We start from the raw sequence: 19,864 nt of genomic DNA, 5'->3' as shown, positions 1-19,864 counted from the left end.
CCTGCCATCCTACAGGATCCCATCTTGAGAAAGCACCCCCCAGCACTAACAGCGGAGAATCGTGTCGCACGGGGAAAAGGGGAATATTTGTATTACATTTCACATGCACCCATTTCCCCATCTGTTGTTATTGTAACTGCGCCGAGTTTAATCAAACGAAGCTGTTAGGAAGAACGAGCAGGAAATGAAACTGATAAAAATAGGATCCTCCTAAGAGGACAGCACAGCTCGTGGAAGCACTTGGGGAACATCAGTGATTTGGCAACGCTCCCCTGTTTACCTGCTCCAGATTGATCGTCCAAGGCTAGAGCTTAGCTTCTCTGCTGACAGCAGAGCTTTAGAAAGAGCTCTTAGAAAAGAGCCGAAATGTAGAAAGCTTTCCTTTTCTGAAAGAAGAAAAAAAAATCTCCTGCCTTTGCAATCCAGTTGCTGGATTTGCAGTAACTCACTCCCAACTTAGGAGAACCACTGCTGCGGGGACCGTGCGTGACACCCTCAGAGGAGCTCTATCTTCAGAGGCAGGACTATCTGCTGCTTGAAAATCAGGATCGCTCTCAGGTGTCTTAAATTCAAATTTTGAAGACTTATCTTGGCCCTTGTTCCCGGGCCCACGTCCCACACAAACTGCACACAGTGCTGAGTAAATAAGGCTAAAATCCCACTCTCTGCTACCTCGGGCTCTCCACAAATTACTGCTTGAACAGATGGGCTCCGTACCGCATCCAAAAGGTCAACACATTTGGCCTAATCCAGACCAGGGCTGGGAGCCAGGGAGCGGAGCATTCCTCAGGAAGGGGATCAGAGAGACTGCTCCACCGCTTTCAAACAGCTTCTACGAAGGGGAGGATCAAGTTCACGGGCTTTCGCTTATCCCCGGGTGGCAACACGGCACGAGGAGAGAGGCAGGTCCTCGGGAAGGGGAATAACGAACCTCAGATTTAGCGGGGAAACGTCTGGCTGACGTTTCACGAATGAGTTATCCCATCTCGCCCGGCAAGAGCTGAGAACAAACGTCAGGCCACCCTCTGCTCTTTGACATCTTCATCTTACTGCTCATGATGGGTGACTTTTCACTGTACAAATGGATCTAATTATTACCTCAGGGGTAAATATTCACCCAGGCACCCAGAGAATAAGGCAGGCAGGTAACTCCCAGTCTGGGCTTCTAAGCCCATTATCAGACACCTCCTCAGCATCATTATCCTAAATAACGCACAAGGAAACACAGGGGAAAAAATACCATTGTATTTCCAATAATGAGAAGCATGGACAAGAGAGGAAATAATTCCTCTGAGTCATGCTCCCCACCCAAATAATAGAAATATCTCCGTGTGGAGAAGCAGATGACGTTATGGATTAGCTGCACTTAATTTTCATCATGAAAAAGTTCCTATGTGCAAATCCCAGCACAGAAAGCCAGCTCTCCCTACTTAGGTGGCCTGGACTCCAGCTATTTGCTCTCTTTGAGGTTTGCAGGGAGCTGATGCTGTACATCGCTTGTTTGCAAGGGATCAGTCCTCTCAGACTGAAGCCGTGCTCCTCCGATCATCCCACTCCTTCCCACTGAAGCCGTGCTCCTCCGATCATCCCATTCTGTGCCCATCCAGGGATGGGCACAGAATAAAGGCAGCAATTGTTCTGGACGCAGAAAGCAGGTCTGATGTGGCAGCTTGTGGTTTGGGAGCAGACTCGCGTGTCTGCCGCTCAAGGGCTGGCAGCATGGGTGGATCACAGCTCCCACCTCCGGGAATCCTAGAAGGTGCAATCCCCCAGCTGGCGAAGCCCCAGGGACCTCCTGCGGGAGCAAAGCTGACGGGGAAGGGGCAGATGCAGAAAGAGGAGCCGGAATTACAGGAAATCCAAGCTTCCAGTAAGAAGAGGGAAATTCCCATCTCCCCTGGCAGGACCTTGGGTGCCCAGAGCACCAAGGCTTGTACGTGCACGTATACGCTAAGGACAGGGATGGATGATGGAGGAGAAGTTTCTCTCTTCTCACTGAGCTGGTGCCATATCCTCCCGGCAGAAGAGCTGCGAGCAAGAAACCCCCAGCCTGAGCCCTGTTTGTGTATTTATCACTTTAATCCACCACTTTCAGCTTGTTTGTTTCTCATTTAGCTACTAGACGTCTAGGAGAGTCTGTGTTCTCCAGAGGCACCAGGAAAGCTCCACAGAGAGCAGCTGTGTGATCTGGCTTTAAAAATAATCTTTTCCCCTGAATGTTAGCTTGCTAAAAAGTACTCAAGAGCCACAAAAAACTGCAGGGTGTGTATCCAGCAGTCTGAAGGAAGAAGCCCTGCTGTTTTCATGACAGTTTACACCTCTTTTTTTTTTTTCCCCACTACTTTTGCAAAAAGTACTACTATAATATCGTAATTATGAGGTGACGCTGCTGGAACAGCCACCCAAGCCGCCTGGCTGTGACAGGAAAGGATGCTGCTGAAAACTTTCTCCCGGTGGTTTGCTCCTTGCATAAGTACTAGGACCTGACTGACTTAAAGCAGCTCTCAGACCCGCTCTAACTTAATTCCCTTGCTGCAATAGCCCCTCCGACACCTTGCAGGGGTGCAGGATCTCTTGCACGTAAGTCCACCTTCGCCAAACCCTCTCTAGCTCATTGGAGGGCTGTAAGAATCTGCACAGCATCCGAATTGGGTATCACAGCTCTGATATAACTAAGAAAGGTTTTGCTTTAGCTTAAATAAGAGCTGGGCTTTGGGTGTGGTGAGAAGAGCAAAGTCTTAAGCGTCCAGGAACTTGTAACATTTGCCACCTGACAACGATGCTAGCTACTGTTTGGAAAAGACGTTAATAGCCCTCGTATAGGAAGCATAAAGGACCTGAAATATTTTACTATTGTTTTATCTACAAGGGTTTGGTTCCCTTGTTTTTATGAAAATATTAGAAGTATTTGCCCAAGGGGGAACCATTGCTTCCTCTGCTTTTGTTAGTGCTCTGGCATGCTCAGCAGCCTTCTTCCCCAGAAAAATTTTGCCTTCCAAAATTTCTCTTTGATTAATTTGTTTCGCACTAATCTCTGGGGGGTAGGGACGGGGGGGGGGAAAACCCCCTCCCAGTTGCATGCAGGAAGGTAGGCTGTCCAGGACCAGGACGATTTCAGGAACCTCTCTTAGTGAGTAACTCACTCTATTACTCTCAATTGTTTGACAAAACAAGAGGTTCAGTGTTTCCAGCAGTTAACTGACATGTCAGAACAGCCTAGAGGGGTTAACTCTCTCCATTGGCAACTGCCTAGCAGCACACCTCTCCCTTTTGGCACCTACGGATCCCAGCAGCGATAAGAGGCTTCCTTCCTAGCAGTTACTGCCGTGCTAAGGCGTAATTATTCCATTGCATTGGGACAGTACGTCCAAGGAGATTAACAATATAGGAGGGGACTAGAGTTGGGAGGGAAAGCCTAGAAATCACCGGGTATCTAGTGGGGGGGGGGGATGAGGAAAAAAACAGACAAAAAAAATTTTGCTAGGGAAAAACATATTTAGATTTTAGGCTTCAAATCCCTGCACTGAAAATCATCCTCATGAACATTAACTCCAGGACTTCAAAGTCTAAACCTAGGATTTAGTTATGGATTCCTAGAGCACAAGACAAGCAACAAGTTGGGGTGTTTTTTTGTGGGTTTTTTGGTTGTCATTTTAACCAAACATCACTAATTTAAGAGAGATAAATTGCAAGTACTATGTTTGCAATGTGCCACTCTTGTAAAAAAAGGAAAGCTACTGTGCTCCAAAGATTTATGCCCCCAAACCACCTATTCTTCCGTTTACAGTAAAACCTGATAAATCCTACCTGGCAGGACCAGCCCTTGGGAAGAAAGAGGAGCGAGTTTCTTACGGGATGTTCATGCCCAACATCTAAGATTCCACGGGACCTAGGCTTCACCAAACCTGTGCCTTTGCCAAGACACATTTGGGCCCAAATCCTGTATTGCAGCCTAAGTCTAATCCAACTGTTCTTTCCTCAGCTACTTTTTAACTTATCTAGCGTAAGAGGACACTTAGGAAAAACCTGGCATTCTCCATCCTTGCGTGTAGAGTTAAACTCCAGAAAAATCTCTGTCTTTACACAACCAGAGCTTGCTTTACCTGTCAAAATTTACCAAAAACAAAGTTGACTTTTCAACATGATTATTTTTCCCCCTAGTTTTTATTTTTCATGTAGTTTGATACAGTTACGCTTTTCAGCTTTGGCTTTTTCTTTCGCCTCCTCTTTCTCCCCTCTTTTTTCACTCACTCCTTTCTTACTGCCCTTTTCCATTTTGCTTCTTAAGAAAGATAATGGAGAGCAGGGGGAACTGAAAACCCACCCAAACACCAAATTTCTTTGTACTGGCCTGAAGTTAAATGAATACATACTTTTTTTTCCTTGCAAAACAGGACGAAAGCCCGTTCATCCTTGCTGGGACCTGGGGGAACTTACCAACTTGCAGGATGAGCTCAGTGCTTTGCAAAATTATCTAAACAGTGGGTACAATAAAAGGTGGGTCCCAGCCAGAACTCCGGATATGAGCACTTTCCATCCCTGTAGGGGAGATTGGATTTCGACATCGGGGCTTGTTCCTTGCTGTTAGAACTGGAAGCCGAACACCCCTGAACATCAGCAAGGTTCAACCCCAAGGGCACGTGTCTCCGACCAGACCCCTCCGATAAGCGGCAAGCAGTCCTGGGACAGGAGATCTTGGTGCCTGGGAGACAGAACAATCAATAGCCTCTTTAAAAATAAAACTATCTTCAGGAGCAGCGCAAAGGCACTTGGAAAGCCCTTTGCTGTCACTCTGTTGATAAAGACGCAGCCTTTTTGTGCAGACTTCCTCAATATTGACTGCAGACAGCGGTCCACGTTGGCTACGCTTCTGAACAAGCGTGCCTAAAGCGAGACTTGCAGTGTTATTTCTGGGTCTCAGGAGCACGAAGCAAATACAACGCACATCCAGACGAGCTGGGTGTCACTGCAGAGCACACCACAGCCCCCTTTCAAGGCTAAACTCCAACAGCCAGGCTTCCTCCATCCCGGCCCTGAAGCCTATCGCAGCTCAGCCCAAAGCACAGGGGCTCAATTCTTTGCATTTCAGTGACAAGACCAAAAAATAAGCCCAACGGAGGAAAATCTTAAAACAAGAGGAAAAGGAACACTTGCCTACCAACAATGGCTGGGATCAGTAGGTTCAATTCTACTAGAATTTGTAGATGTTTTTCTCCAGCTGCAGATGTAACACAGAACAGACAACAAGTATGAAAAGATTTAGCCAAGAAATAATTCAACGGTTTTATCATTTCTCCCCTGCTGTTTTCTTGCCATCCAAAACACACGCATTCTGAACGTGCTTTCCATGAACGTTCAAGAGATTATCAGGAAAGTCAGTGAAAGTAATGCAGTGTGAGCAAGTATCAGACGGCATTTCAAGAGCTAATTTTGCACTTAAATAATCACATTGCAAAGGAAGATGCTAAGATTGCTACTTATCCAAAAGAGGAACAAAAAAATTCTTCAATGTCTTATGGACTCACTAGAAACTAGCCCAGGCAGCTAGAGTATTGCATATTTACCCAGACTGACTCATAAGTGATTAGAATGGGATTAACAATTAAAAAAAAAAAATAATAATTGGAACTGTTCCCACTGTAAAGTGGGGTTGAGTCAGAAACAATTATTTTCATCTGGGAAGTGGGAAATGTCATTTTGTAAAACTTACTTTACTCTTCACTGGAAAATGACCAACTTTGCTTTGCTTGTGATTTAGAAACGTCTCTTTAAAATGTTTTGAAATTTTGTATTTTCATATTTATCCATTTCATTTTCAGAAAACACCACGTACCACTTCCTATTTCAGGGCAAGAAAGTAAATTTTTTTTCCTGTTTCTACTTTTCCCCCCGCCATGCAAATCTATCAAAATTCCTCAAATTAGACAAATCCACTGGGTGCCAAATGCAAAAAAAAACCAAACCAAACCACAAACCCCACACGCATTATCCATTTTATGGAATGCATTTTGGTTGAAAGAAAGGCTATATACTGACATTTCCAAATGCTATGTTTCAAATACACCTCTGAAAATTTTTTGAAAAATTCACTAGAAGATATTTCCACTTTGAACTCAGAGAAGTTAAAATATCTTTGATGCCTTCCCTGATGGTCAGCTTTTTATGTTTCTGGAATGATCTGCACGCAGAATTTCATTTAGTGAACTATTCAGGCTTCCAAATAAACCTAGGAGAGACTCTTGCAGACTTTTTTGCAATCTGATGGTGGAACTCATTAGACAAATTATTTCCAGTAAATTGCTCCCTTCACCCTCACCGAGTACTACCGCATTTAAGACTTGTGGAAACATTTTATTTTGAGATAACAGTGCTGATGCTAGTATCCAAGAACAACAGAGGACAATTATAGATTTCATAGACCATCTAATCTAATTCTTGTATAAACAGGCCATAGGCCTTTCTTAAATTAAATGCCATTTCAAGTCCAATAGATACGGTTGAACTAAAGCGCAGTTCTGGAAAGAAAAAGAAAAAAAAAGACATCTACAGATAAAGAACGTGCAACAACATACTGTATCATAACTCCAGGCAAGCGCCAAAATCCTGCCTCGCCACCCTTGCCTCTCACTGTGCCTGTCATGAGTATGTCAGGGCTCTGTGGCAAGAACGATGGTTCAAAGACAAACAAATTATGACGCATTTTAATGGCGGAGGAAAGACTTTGTAGCTCACAGCCCGCGTTTTCAACACAACAAGCAAGAGGGAAACCTTTTATCCCCTTTCCATCTCTCTGTGACGTAAAAAAAGAGCTACATGGCATCAAATGCCTAGGATTTTCAAAGCTTCTTGCAAACAAGCATTGCCCAACTTTGGTGTATTTTTTTTTAGGTTTAGGTGCAAACCTGTAGATGCCTTTTCAAAGTTGATTACTGTGTACTAAGTACTCAGCAATACACAGTGAGTGGAGCAATATCCCACCCCGGCTTCATTGAAGTCAGCTGGAGTTTCGCCATATATTACCTGATGCAGAGGCATGTGCCATCGCGGAGCTAATGCGGAGGTGGAATTAAAGTCTTCCAAATGCCATTGAGCAAGAAACCGGGGAAAAAAGAAATCCTTTCTCCCCACTCAACACTCCTTGGGTAAGTCACTTGAGATCTACGTGTGTGAATAGTTACCACCACCCCAAAAAAGGGATATTAAGAAATCAGCTTCACAGGGTCACAAAGACCCATTTATTGGATGTCCAGACATAACTGCAGGAGGGGAGGTGACAGAAAATAGCTAGAACACCAGTGCTTTCATTCCGACGCGTTCATCTGCACCCAGTGATGAGGTGGCATTAACAACAGCCCTCGCCGAGCTCAGCAAGGTGCTACAAGGCAGTTTGCACAGTGCTTGCTGCACAGTAGTGTTACGGAAAGTCTGATGACTCCCATGTTCTCCAGGGTTTGTTAGAATAGAAAAACCTAGCCCAGAAAAGTCTCTGTCTAGCATTCTGAAAGAGAAACAACAACAACTGGTTTATTTATATATTTAATTTTTAATTAAAAAATAAAGGTTATCTTAATACATCTCTTGCAGCCTTTGGGCAAAATGCACCCTTAACAAGACTTTATGAAATATGATGCACATCTATTCTTGGCACACATCTTAAACAAACGCGAACTTTCTGCAGCAACTTCTTAAATCCAACATTCTCCCAAAACCCTGAAAACATTTAAATGTTCTTTAAAAAACCCTACAAAAATTAGAAGTGGGCCCAAAGCAAAAATCCCAGATCCAAGCATCCCAAAGCTTTTTTGGAGCAGACTCAAATCCAAACCCTCATCTCATTCGAAGTTTTATCCTGGATCACTGCAAATTCACAGACACGGCACCCAAACAACCAAGAGAGATGAAATCTGAATGCTGACCCGGGTATGAATCTCGCTTCGGAAGCTTTGATCTTTACACTGGGCCAAAGCAAACCTATGGGTCTGAACTCCTTCCTAAAACTGTTTAAGTTGGGCCCATCCCTAACAGAAACAAGTGCTGGTTACACGAGGAAATGGTGCTATCAGAGCTCCCCATTTCTTAGCTGTCCCTGATCTGAGACCAGACCAAGTACTCCGTCCATCTGCACTACTTTAAAAGGCAAGGATAAAGTCAAGCGAACACACTGAACCCTCCAACACAGTCGTATCACTACACGTTTGCCTCCCGCAGCATGAAAGGAGCCCTGGACTTCTCCTTTACTTGCCAGGAGCTGTCTCGGGTTTCTAGACGCGGTTTTCTCTGGAAACACATTCAGGCCTCCGTCACTATCTGCGGGAAGGCTTACGCACACTGCCGGAGGGACGGGTCGTCACCACTCACACGGGATGTCTTTGTTCCACCGTGGCCCATGATGGCCGATTCCCAAAGGCACAAAGTGACCAATCTTTAGACTTTTACACAAGGTCTACATATATATATATATATATATTTATATATATATGTACACACACACAATTACATACATATTTAAATATATATATACACATATGTATATTTGGTTTTGGTTTTTCTCTTTTATCTTTTTTTGCTTTTCTTTTTTCCCCTTTCCCTCCTTGCTTTCCCTTTTAACTTAATGGCGTAGTCTCCTCTGAGGAGGGCTCTGGTATATGTTCTGGAGACTTCTCTGTTTCCAAAGAGACTTCTGGCTTCTCCTCTGTCAATTTAGGCTCCTCGGGGGCTTGAGTTCCCTCCAGCTCCTGACTCTGAGCCTGGCTGTTCATTTTCTCTTCTGCTTCGATTTCCTCCGAAGTGGGAATGGAGTTTTTCTTTGGACGGCCTTTGGGCTTTGTTGGAGCTTCCTGTCCACCCTTCAGCACCTGGAGCAAAGAGATGAACCGTCAGGATCAATCTGAACTCCACTGCTGTGAGACATCCTTTAGAGAAGGATGAAACTCGGCTTTGACCTCAAAGTTAATCCATGACTTGGTCACCATTTCAGCCTCATAGAAACGCCCTGCATTCACGGAGTGAGCTCACCCATCAGCTCATATAAATAAAATGAAATGCAAACATTACCAGCAAGGACACCCAAACTCTGGAGGTGTCTAAGTCAGTTCCTATGGGAGGCCCAAAAGCAACCTATGCACACAGTCCTCAACACTCAGAGAAGATTTTATGCAGAATTCGGTTCCTTTCCTGAGTGTTTCCTTTATTCAAAGCCCAAGTAAGAACAGTCATAAACCTTAGCCAGGATCTCCTCTGACTGCCTTTTCCCCAGCCTCTTTGGCTTCTGAAGTAGCCTTTATTATTTTTTTGTAACACCTGCATTAAAATACACGAGACCCCTCTCATCTGTATAAAAAGGTGGGAGTCAGCAAAACAGGTCTGTTCCTATGTTTAATTCCCTCTCCCTTCACACCATCACTGCAGCAACAAGACACTTCCAACCAAAGATCTGTATCCAAGCTAATCCCAAATTTGTTTTAAGTGGCAGTGACTTCTGCAGCTGTCACATACATTCAAAGACACAGCTAGAACTGCATCTCCTCTCCCAGATCAGAATACATAAACATCTCCACTGGAGAATGTCACAGCATCATGGTTCCCACCAGGATTTATCGGACAGTTGTCCTTGCTAAAAGCATTTTCACTGGAAAAGGGCCATGAAGCTGGGAATAAGTGAAAGAGGTGAAAGGAAGATATGAAAAGCAAGAAATAATGATATTAGCTCTCAAAACTGCGTTGGTTTCCATGGAGCAATACAATCTTTTTTGTCTATGCGCATAACCAATCCCACAAGCATTAAGATCACAGGAATGCCAAAAATGCAGAGGGAGATATTTTGGTTCTTCCCTCTGTTCTGTTCTAATTTCTTTCATCCCTTTGCCTTGCGTACTTCCTACTGCCTATGGTCCCTCTAGCCCACCACATATGTTGCAGTATAAACTTTTTTAAAAGAGTATGCTTCTAAAAAAAGTGATCAAGAATAAAAGAAAATTTGGTATAAATAGATACAGGTCACTGACGCTATGCTCAGCTTCCAAATCTGTTCTTTTGAAATCAGTTTAAAGTCCATGCAGAAATGGTAACAAACCACTTACCATTTTCTTCCACTTCATCCTACGGTTCTGGTACCATGTCTTCACCTGGAGCTGGGTCAGCCCCAAGGACTGGGCTAAGTCAAGCCTGGAAGACAAGACAGACATTGAAATGAGTTCATGGAGGAGGAGAAGAGCTCAGAAGTCAGGTGCGGCCAATCCAACACTGTAAGAGCATACAACAGTAGGACAGCTGGAAAAGATGGCTATTAGTCTCTCTAATCTGTTACTTTGAGAAAAGGTCTGACAAAAGTGGTAAACCACTGTGAATTTAGCATGCAAAGATAGATGCTCTTACGGAAGAAGCAAGAATATGTAGGTGTTGGCAGGCTATCTGTTCTCTTTTCTCCTCTGTGACCGCTGGCAAGCCAAACGAGCAAGCCTAGAAGTTGTAGAAGTTTGCCTGCCCTCTTTGAAACACAAGCCTGCTGTACTCCAACTGCTGCCACTCCACGTTTGTATCTGAAGCAGGGAGCTACTGGTAGACCACATCCCTGAAGACCAGGTCTCTGGTGTCTGAAGCAAACACGTAAGAACCAAGACACCCAGCATCAGTCTGCCTTTGAGAGTGCTGCTCTTTGCATCGTATTTCTTCTTCACTACCTACATAATGGGGATAATAATACTTTCTCATTTCTCACGGAGTAGTAGTACATCTAAATCTATTAATTTTTTATGCATTCTGCTATTATAGGCAATTTAGGCTTATAAATGAATTTATTATTTGTGTGTATAGCTTAAGGGTATATGTGGCAGACAGCCCATAATCCTGATTCATCCTCCACAAATCTCCAACCTGTGCAAGTTCATCTGAAACCATTCATTATTTCTGTATTAAAACCCAGGATATGAAGGAAATGCAGCTCAGAGCAACTCTTTATCCTTCCCCACAAGTGACAGCACCACGCATCTGGCAGTGTTGTAATGGAGTTGCACAACGGACGGAGTTGGAAATCCTCAACAATGCTGGGCAAGTGCCCCACAGAGTCACACAAGCCCTGCAGGTGGGACAGCTCAAAGTCAGAGTCACATTCCAAGGTGTTCTGGATTGTGTGAACTTTTGGGAAAATATTTCCCTGCCTTTGGATGGGGAAACGTATTTGTCAAGGCCAAGTTTTTCATAATAAAACTTTTGTTTCAGCTGGGCTCCTAGGGCAGTCAGACTCATTCTTACATTTACAAACACCTACGTACCCCACACCAGCCCTCTGTGCTCAAACACACACTCATGGATTCATGCTTTTCCCCCACGTTGGATTCACTCTAGACCTACAGGCTTGGTTTGCCTGCTGCCCATGCCACTACCTAATGTCTGTGAGACGTCCCATTGACTTAAAGATACCATCCCTGTTATTTGAGAAGCAGAAGCTAGCAGAGGCACTATCCCGTTGTACTGCACTCCCCTACTACTAATAAACCAGGTGCTTCAGTTTCCCTCCAAGCGGCACAATCTTGTGCCCAGGCCAAAAGCTGCAGGAGTGAATGCAGATCGCAACCCACTGCTTCGCCATCACGTTTCCAGCCACGAGCTGACAAACACTGCTTGACTAACTCCTGCCTTAGTGCACACGTCTTATCACCCTTTGATTACCTGCAACCAGTTACCATCTCTTGCCACACACATTAGCGTAACCAGCATTGCCTAGAAACTTGAGGAAACAAACAGAGGGGAAGCGGTACAGGGACAGGAATTGCTCATCAGCCTCAAACACGTACAAAGCCAAGGAACAGTCATACCACAAAATTAATTAAGAGCCTCAAGTGCTTCATCAACGGTGTCAACCATCTGGTTATGTGAAGCTGTGAGGAGTCAGTACATTAGGAACTCTGAAACTGTACGAGACGGCCTGGCCGTGACCACGAAATTTGGTCTAGCTGCGATCCTTGGCTTTGGTGACAGGCAGTATGAGCGGAGAATGTCAATCTTCAAAACCAGTTTAAATACTGGGACACTGCCACCTGTGGAGTTCAAGGTCTGGTGTACCTTTCAAACCCTCCCTAGGTTTACAAACTTAATAGGAATCGGACAGGTCTTTTTCCTGTAATTTAAAGTTGCAGAGTAGGATTCAAAGCCTTTAAAAAAAGATAAAAACCTCTCCTTACTTTAGTTTGTCCATTCGGTACCAAGTAGTCCCTAAGAACTTGCCTTTTCCTTCACAAAGACAAGGTAGCCTTCAACTTTATGCAACCCTCTGTTTTCCAGCCAATGGACAGGCCACCACCTTCTCACTGAATTGCGACCCCAGTTTGCTAGATGAAAGCTAGTTCAGCAGCCAGCTGAAGCTACCTACAGGCAGCCTCTCAGCTGCCATGGACACACAGCCCTCCACCACCAGACCCCAGGAGGAGACAGGCCCCACCTTTTTTCAAGTGTGCAGTAGGAATGCGAAAGACAGAGAGCCTTCTGCTCTGCACCTTGCCTATGTCTGAGCCTGGATGCCTGCTAGAAAGCACATGTATCACCACATGGCATTTCCATCGATGTAATCTATTCATGTCACCTTTGATCCCAGGAAAAGTTAGCCTTGAAACTGAATCTGGTCATCTGCCCCATGTCCTTGGCCAACGGCAGAGGCATCTCTGTGGAGCTAGAAGGGAGCACACTACAGCCAGGGAGCATTCGGTATAGGAACAGCTGAGCAGGGCTAGAGCAGCCCTTTTGCTCATTCCTTTTCCTAGAGTAAGAGACTGACCTACCTGTCAGGGGTAGACAGATACTTCTGCTTCTGGAATTTCTTCTCCAAGCCCATCAGCTGGAGCTCCGTGAAGATGGTCCTGCTCCGGCGTGGCTTTTTTAACCGAGGCACGGGCTGCTCTGCCTCCGACTCGCTGCTGACATGGGTCTCGCTGGCAGGTGTCTCTGAGCTTGAAGTCCCCGAGGAGGGCTGGGCTGGCAGCACGCGGGAGCTGGTGGCAGCTGGGACAAGGTGAGGGACCACGGAGGGCTGCCTGGTGATGACGGAGATGAGAGGATATGCCCTCAGAGAAGGGGACCCTGGCAAGGAGGGAAGCAGAGGTGGATAAAGGCCAGTTCAGTGGCAATATGCTTAAGTAATGGGAGCACTGGAGTGAGTAAGGAGAGAAGAATACCTTCCCTGGCTCTGCCACCCACTTGTTAAATGACCACAACCAAGTCAATTCCCCTCTCTGGACCTGTTCTGTTTCAAATTGCATGTGTTTAGCTTTCCTTGGGCTGGGAGTCTTGATGTGCATTTCCCTAGCATAGGGAAAGGAGGGCCTGCGTTTCCATTGCCTTTTTTTCTCTTTTTTTATAGGGACTATTGTAATACACACTATTGAAGTCATCTGTCTAATTACCACAAGAGATTAAACTCAGCGAACGATGAAATCTGTCCCCCTTCATGCAACTCTGCTTCTCTGCGGACACGAAGACAGGGTTCACTTGAGATAGTTACCTAATCTCCCTTTACAGGCAACAGACAATGGAGTTCAAGTCACAATTCATCTCATCCTCTAGTAGGTAACTGAAAGGGTCAGATGAATCACACTTTCATCCTCCGCTGTCTATACTGACCCCGTTGACCACACGGGCAGATGAGGATGAATAGATCGGAAGCAGAGTTCTTCCCTGACTCTTAACTCTACTTCTTATACCAACCAGTTGATACCAGCCCTAAAAAAACCCCCACAGTTCTGCTCCAATCCCTTCAGGTCAGGGCCAGTCTGGGATGACAAATCTAAACATTCCCAAACACTAGAGGAAGTTCTGATTCACATCAGACCTTCTGAATTTACAGCTATAGACAGATTTCTGCTCAGCCTTAGCCCCAGGAAATCAAATGTTCCTTTAAACTCTGGGCAGGGAAATAGGGCCGTGTATGGGAAACGTACACTTGTTGCAAGATAGCACTCTATACAACTTTGCAACCAACACGCACAGTCTTGGGCGAGTCACTTTCTCGCTCCGTACCTCAGTTTACCTCATTTGCGAAATGGAAACAATCCTCCTTACCTGCTTCACTGGTGGTAAAACATGGATTGAAGTTTGATGTACATAAAGTATTCTGAGATCTTTAGATAAATGGTACTGTGGAAAGGAACATATTACACCAGGAGGCCTGATTGTGAAACTCCTAATATGAATCACCACTAATGAAAATAATGATCTGTAGACCTCAATGAGTCTATTTTGGTGAGTAACTCGTCACAGTGGAACAAAGGAGTTGCCAGCCTGGCCTGCTAATGACCTGCATTCCTTACCCTCTTCCACCAAGTGAAGGGTTGTGATCGCATAAATCAGGTCCCAGGTAAGCTGCAGTGCACAGGGTACACCAAAGAATCACACAGTTCGTTGATTGTGGCTTCTCTCCGCAACTGCTTGTTTAAGTTGTGTAAAATCCAGCTGCTTACAAAGCAAGCTTGGAAAACTATTGCCAAAACACTGTAAATCCCAATAGACTGGGATTTAAGCAAGACTGTGACTACAGACCAGGGTTTACGCAGACTGGGACTTAGGCCTTGCTTTCTCCTCCACATCTCTGCAACACTAAAAATCAAAATATTTCCATTAAATTTAAGTTATTCCACTTCAACCACCAAGGAAGTACTTGAGAGATGAGATCAGAATTGCCAAGCCAACCTTTAGCTTGTGTAAAGCATTATCTACCTTCTCTTTCTGAGGATTTTTTTCAGCTGAAGTCCGTGCTGATCTACAGCATCACCAAGTAACCTGGCAGAAATTCTGCCTTGATTTACAACCTCAGTGGCTGTTCAGAGATCATAAATTAGGATCGACCGGGCTGTCCTTTGCTTTACACTACTAATTCTGCCCTCACTGATATTTATGCACCCACTGACACCAGCCAGCTACGCAGAAGGTAAAACAGATCCTGCTCCCATAGTCTATATCCTCCTTGCCAATACCCACTACAGTTAGTTTCTGCCATCGCGGGATAGCAAAAGAAATGCCGACCCACCAACAGAAGAGACGACTTCCTCTGTTTCAGCCAAATTTGCTGAAAATAATCAGCCCCTCTTCCCTTCTTGAAGGGCACCTCCATTGCAAGAGTCCTATGCAGGAACCCTGAAGCCACCTCCGCCGTAAGAGATGTTCCCGGGTGAGCGATGAGGTGTGTTGATGGTCTGCATGTGGCAGCGGTCCTGGGACTCGGCCCTTCTGCACTACTGCTCTTCTGCATTACTGCTCTCGTTCACAGAGGCTCTGAGAGAAGAGACTTCACGGATCCCAGTTCCAACCTGCTCTGAATAAGGAGACTGAAAACTGATGCCCTAGCTTGCATGCCTTAAAGGAGCGGATCCAGCCTTATTGCATACCCTTATCCTGCTGTTAGGGGGTCCTGGCTCAAACCTTCCCGTCACACAGCTCCTGCTCCCCTGCAGGTTCATTCTCCGAGCCTTATCTCATAGCCTGAAACCCCACTCCTGTCCTTTGCACATGGGTGGCTTTTGGCACCAGATCACTGGTTAATTGATACTTTTACCCTTGTACCCCTGTATATTTCCAGCAGGGCTCTCCATAAACCTCAAGATTACGAAGGAGTAATAAATCACCAGAGCTCAGAAACCCCTGCAAGGCTCCAAGTGACTGAAACCTCTGGACAAAAGCATTTTTACAAGGAACTCTCTTCAAGGGAGGTCAGCAAAAGGTATGTGATATCAGAGCAATCAGGGTTATTTGCTTTCCCGTATGGCATGGTAGCAGCATGTGGGACTGCTTGGAGTGGGGGGAGGCTAGCTACAGTGGTCCCAGGGCTTAAGATCTGCCTCCATCAAACTCTTCAGGCTATTTTTCTAATCGTCAGGTAGGATCAGAAATAAAAGAACTGCTTTCCTCCTTCCAAGATCAGCAGCAAGAACTTGGCTATTTTTGCAGGGTGAAACAGTGGCTGGTTATTAGAGAAGCAGATGACATTGGAGTTGTTCAGGTCCACGTTTTCAAGGGCTGAGCACCTGAATGAGGGGATACATTTTCCAAAATGTTCAGCAGCCAGCAGCTGTGACCTGGCCAAACGCTCAGAAAAGCTCAGCACATGCTTATTTTTGGTGCCCACGTCAGGACACATATTTACTTACGGCACTTCTGAAACCGCTGTTCTACTTCTGTGCAAGTAGTGGTTTGCAACTGCTGAGTTGCTTGGAGCTCCAGGTGGTGAACAGATTTGTGAGGCTGTTGACACCAAGTGTCTTATATTTGTTTGTAATTTGTGCTCATAAGAGAAGCCTTTGCTTATGGTTCGACAGTTGCGACAGTGCTTTTAGAAACCATCATAAATAACGAAAGCATCTGCTGATGTTCAGCCCAGCCGTATACAAGACTTCTCAGCTTTCTGCCCACAGCCTGATGAAGACAGAAGATGCTTAGGGTGTAGAGTAAGGACAGCATTTAAAGAAAGACGTGGGGTTCAAGGCTGCAGATAATTTCTGGGGGGAAAGCTGCTGGCCAGAAAGGGGGCAATGCTTTAGCAGCCAACTCGCCTTGCAGACAGAGTAAACCAGAAAGAGCTAGCCTCTAAGTTGCACTAGCTAACTTAGGCTTTTTTCTTTGTGATCTCGAAGTTCAGTGTCCTGTTCTGGATCTAGTTATCCCAAAGTTCAAAGGTAGCTGAAGTTGAGCCAGTCCATTGTCTCTAGGTACACTATTAACATGACTCCCCTTAAACCATCCATACAGTTCTGATCCTGACAAAGCCTTGGCTTCCAAACACTACGAAATCTGAGGCTAGATCTAAATTTCACATCCCCCAGAGTTCAAAGGTATTTCTAGACTGACATGGTATTGTAAGAACGGAATAATTTCTTAATCTTCAACAAATTAAATGCTGGCAAGCAGCTCTTGTCTGCTCAGCACTGTTGTGACATGCTCTGTCTCCCAAAATGGGAAGGAATGGAAATGAAGCGCTCTTCCTTTCCGTACCTGCCTTTCAGAACAGTTTCAGCTGAACGCATACTTTCCTGCGTTGTTGTCCGAGCGCCTTTTCCAATCCTGACCCACTGCTCTTTTGCACTTGAAAACCAAAAAGCAGCCCACATAAGCCAGAAAATGAGGAATTACTTTGCTACCCTAGCAACACACCTCAAGTGTTTTATTGTCTCCATCTAAAACAATCAAGAGGCAGCACAGTCCAATGGTGAAGCCACCAGTGGTTTAGGACTCAGGAGGTCTCAATGCTCTTCATAGGGACAGTGGTCTCTTACTATGTGGCTTTATACAGAAAAGTCCCAGTTTTATCTATTAGAATAGTCTTAAACACCCCAAAGTCTAGGGTAGTCTCGGGCTCACTTTGCTGCTGAATAGTTCTCAAATACTTAGGAAGTATTAGTATAATCTGTACTTCATACCATGCACAACTGAGGGAGCAGTGCTTCGGCAGCAGCAGTTTTCCTGTAGTTATTTTTTAAGCATTTGAATAGTCTCCATTTCAAGCAGCAAGAAAGCTCTTATTTCTGTCCATCTCCATAAAGCTAACATCTGGCCACTCAGTTGCTAAAACTAACCAAGAGCTAAAAATAAAAAGGACACTGGATCCACAGAGTGTTTTCTAAGGATCTGAAAACATTTTGCTTTGCTATTTAAAATCAGGTCATGTTGGCAGCTGCTGTACAGGGAATAACAGACCTGCCCATTGCACAGTGCACTGACCACACCACCTTGAAATGAATTTATTTACTCAAGCCACGCAGGTCTAGAAGAACCCCAGACTCCTGTTTCCTAATTTCATGTACAAAATTTGTCCTAGGGACGTATCATGTTCTAACATATCCAAAGATTTTTTTTTCTCACTTGTTTTGCTTTTCAGCAGTAACACCAAGAAGGAGGAGAATTCACAGAGAATTCATCCCATTTTCTCCAGAAGGTTTCGGTCAGGAATGTCAATTTTTACTAGCCAAAACAAGCCGATATCACAGGCGTAAATCTGCAACGTGTCAGCCTTTTGCTCCCTCGTACCCCAGGTGTGAACACAAGGGGCAAAGCAGCAAAGACTCGGGCCTCACCACACTGGCTGCAGCTATATGAGCAGGGATTGGGAACGCTTGCTTGTCATCAGACCAACCTGAAGTCAGCTCCACTCATCCGCTGGGACATTTCCATTAAACTTCTTATAACCACTAGATATGACGCAATAGGTACATCAGCACTACCACAGATTGCGTTGCAAAAGTTTTAATTAAAAATAAATACTTCAAACAAATCTTCTCCCCTTCTTTTTCCCCCTCCCCCTCCTCCCTGGCTTACTTTCAACCCCAGCAGACACAGACTAGAGGGAAAAGAAAGGGAAAGCACTAATTAATTGCACTGTTTGACTGCCGGCAATGGCAGAACAGTTTTCCTCCTAGGCAAACTCAGCTAATTCTGTTTTGGAAAGAAAGAAAAAGGAAGGAAAGATTTATGGATCAGGTCCTCTTGGCAGGTCAGCCCTGCTCGGAGGCAGAATGAAATCTCACTCAGAATGGTCTGCAGTGAAAGGTAAATAATAAAAGAAAATGAACTTACGACTCAGGAAGGTCTATAAATCTGCCGTCTCCTGAGTGTCAAAACAAAAGGGAACCAAGAAGGAGTTGAGTTCATTTAGGAAAGAACTTCATTTTGCCAAAGGAGTGGGCAGCCTACTGAAAGGAAGGAGCAAGCCCTGAGTGAAGCAAAGAAGGCAAAAGAAGCAAGGAAACATTGAGAATAAGTTGAACCATACACAGTTTGTTTAGCCGGGAGGGTGTTACACACCTACTTCTTCCACTACAGATCCCCAAAAGCTGAGATTTGCCAGCCATGCCATTCCCATGCATCTTGGCTGGACTTTACCACCAGAGCCAGAGCTGAGCGTGGACCTGGTAGAATGTGGAAACTCAACGTGGCCCAGGAGCCAACTGGTTGAAGACAACAGCCAAATACCCACTGCGTACCCCAGGACACAGGATGTCCCCTCAGGTCAGTGTGGGCTCCTTTACCTTGTGGCTGCTAGAGCTAGCCAAAGGCTGACCAGGGACCTGACAGGACTCTTACGCAAGGGCTGTGCTCCTTCTGCTTAGCTTCCTCAGCCAGCACGCACCACATGGACCTGCAGCATCTCTCTCATCCATCAGAAAGCCCACTGAGGGTAGTAAAGCAATCCTTGCTCTCAGGTTAGAGCTTACCCCATCTGTTTTTGCTGACATTGGATGTAAGCCTTCTCTGCTCCATCTACACCAGGCTCAGGCACTGAGCAGCCCCCAGACATGGGGGCCTCTTCCTGCGCATCCTTGCTGCCCCCCAGCACCCTGAGCATTGGCAAGCATGGGATCAGTGTCTCCCCGGGCACTGCTGCCTGTCTTTCCTGGAAAGGCAACTTTCCCCTCACCTGGCAGGGCTTGTCTCAGCCTACATTCAGCACTGCATCGTTGCACAGCCACGCTGTCGGCTCTCTTGCTGAGTGCACCTGTCAGGAAAGCAATCACGCGGTCGGTCAAGGCAAGGCAGCAGGCAAGAGGCGGTGGGACGAGGAGCATGCACAAGGACTCCCCCTCTGCCTGCGCCCTTGCCAGCAGAGCCGTACCCTCGAGCTGCCAAGTTTACCACCGACTAAGCACCTCCCCAGCAAGATTTCTTCTCGTCTCTTCCCTGTGCTTACGTTGTGTTTTTACGGGCACTGCCATACCAAGACACCTCGCTTATTTGCAATTGCATTATATTCTCACATAACACACAAAAAACTTAAGCCACTCTGTAAGTAAAAGAACTGCACTCATCTACTCTTAATGTTTTCCTTGAGCTCCGCTTTATGATTAACAACTATTAGAAGGCAGCTTGCATCAGGTTTTTCCTGAGATCAACG

General features: G+C 45.4%; 1 protein-coding gene across 1 annotated transcript in view; it reads right to left on the bottom strand.

Annotated features, from left to right (window-relative positions):
* Window positions 1-8,584: 8,584 nt before the first annotated feature.
* The window catches only part of BARX2 (BARX homeobox 2), a 35,587-nt gene continuing 24,307 nt past the window's right edge, over window positions 8,585-19,864 (bottom strand). Inside the window, exons 2-4 of the mRNA XM_072884705.1 lie at window positions 12,774-13,071; window positions 10,080-10,164; window positions 8,585-8,855 (exon numbers count right to left, since the gene is read on the bottom strand). Of these exons, the coding sequence (XP_072740806.1) occupies window positions 8,604-8,855; window positions 10,080-10,164; window positions 12,774-13,071 (635 nt within the window). The 3' untranslated portion in view covers window positions 8,585-8,603. The remainder of the gene's footprint in view (window positions 8,856-10,079; window positions 10,165-12,773; window positions 13,072-19,864) is intronic.

This window comes from Ciconia boyciana, chromosome 20, assembly GCF_034638445.1.
Source record: "Ciconia boyciana chromosome 20, ASM3463844v1, whole genome shotgun sequence".
Lineage (NCBI taxonomy): Eukaryota > Metazoa > Chordata > Aves > Ciconiiformes > Ciconiidae > Ciconia > Ciconia boyciana.
This window is presented reverse-complemented; position numbering and strand designations above follow the sequence as displayed.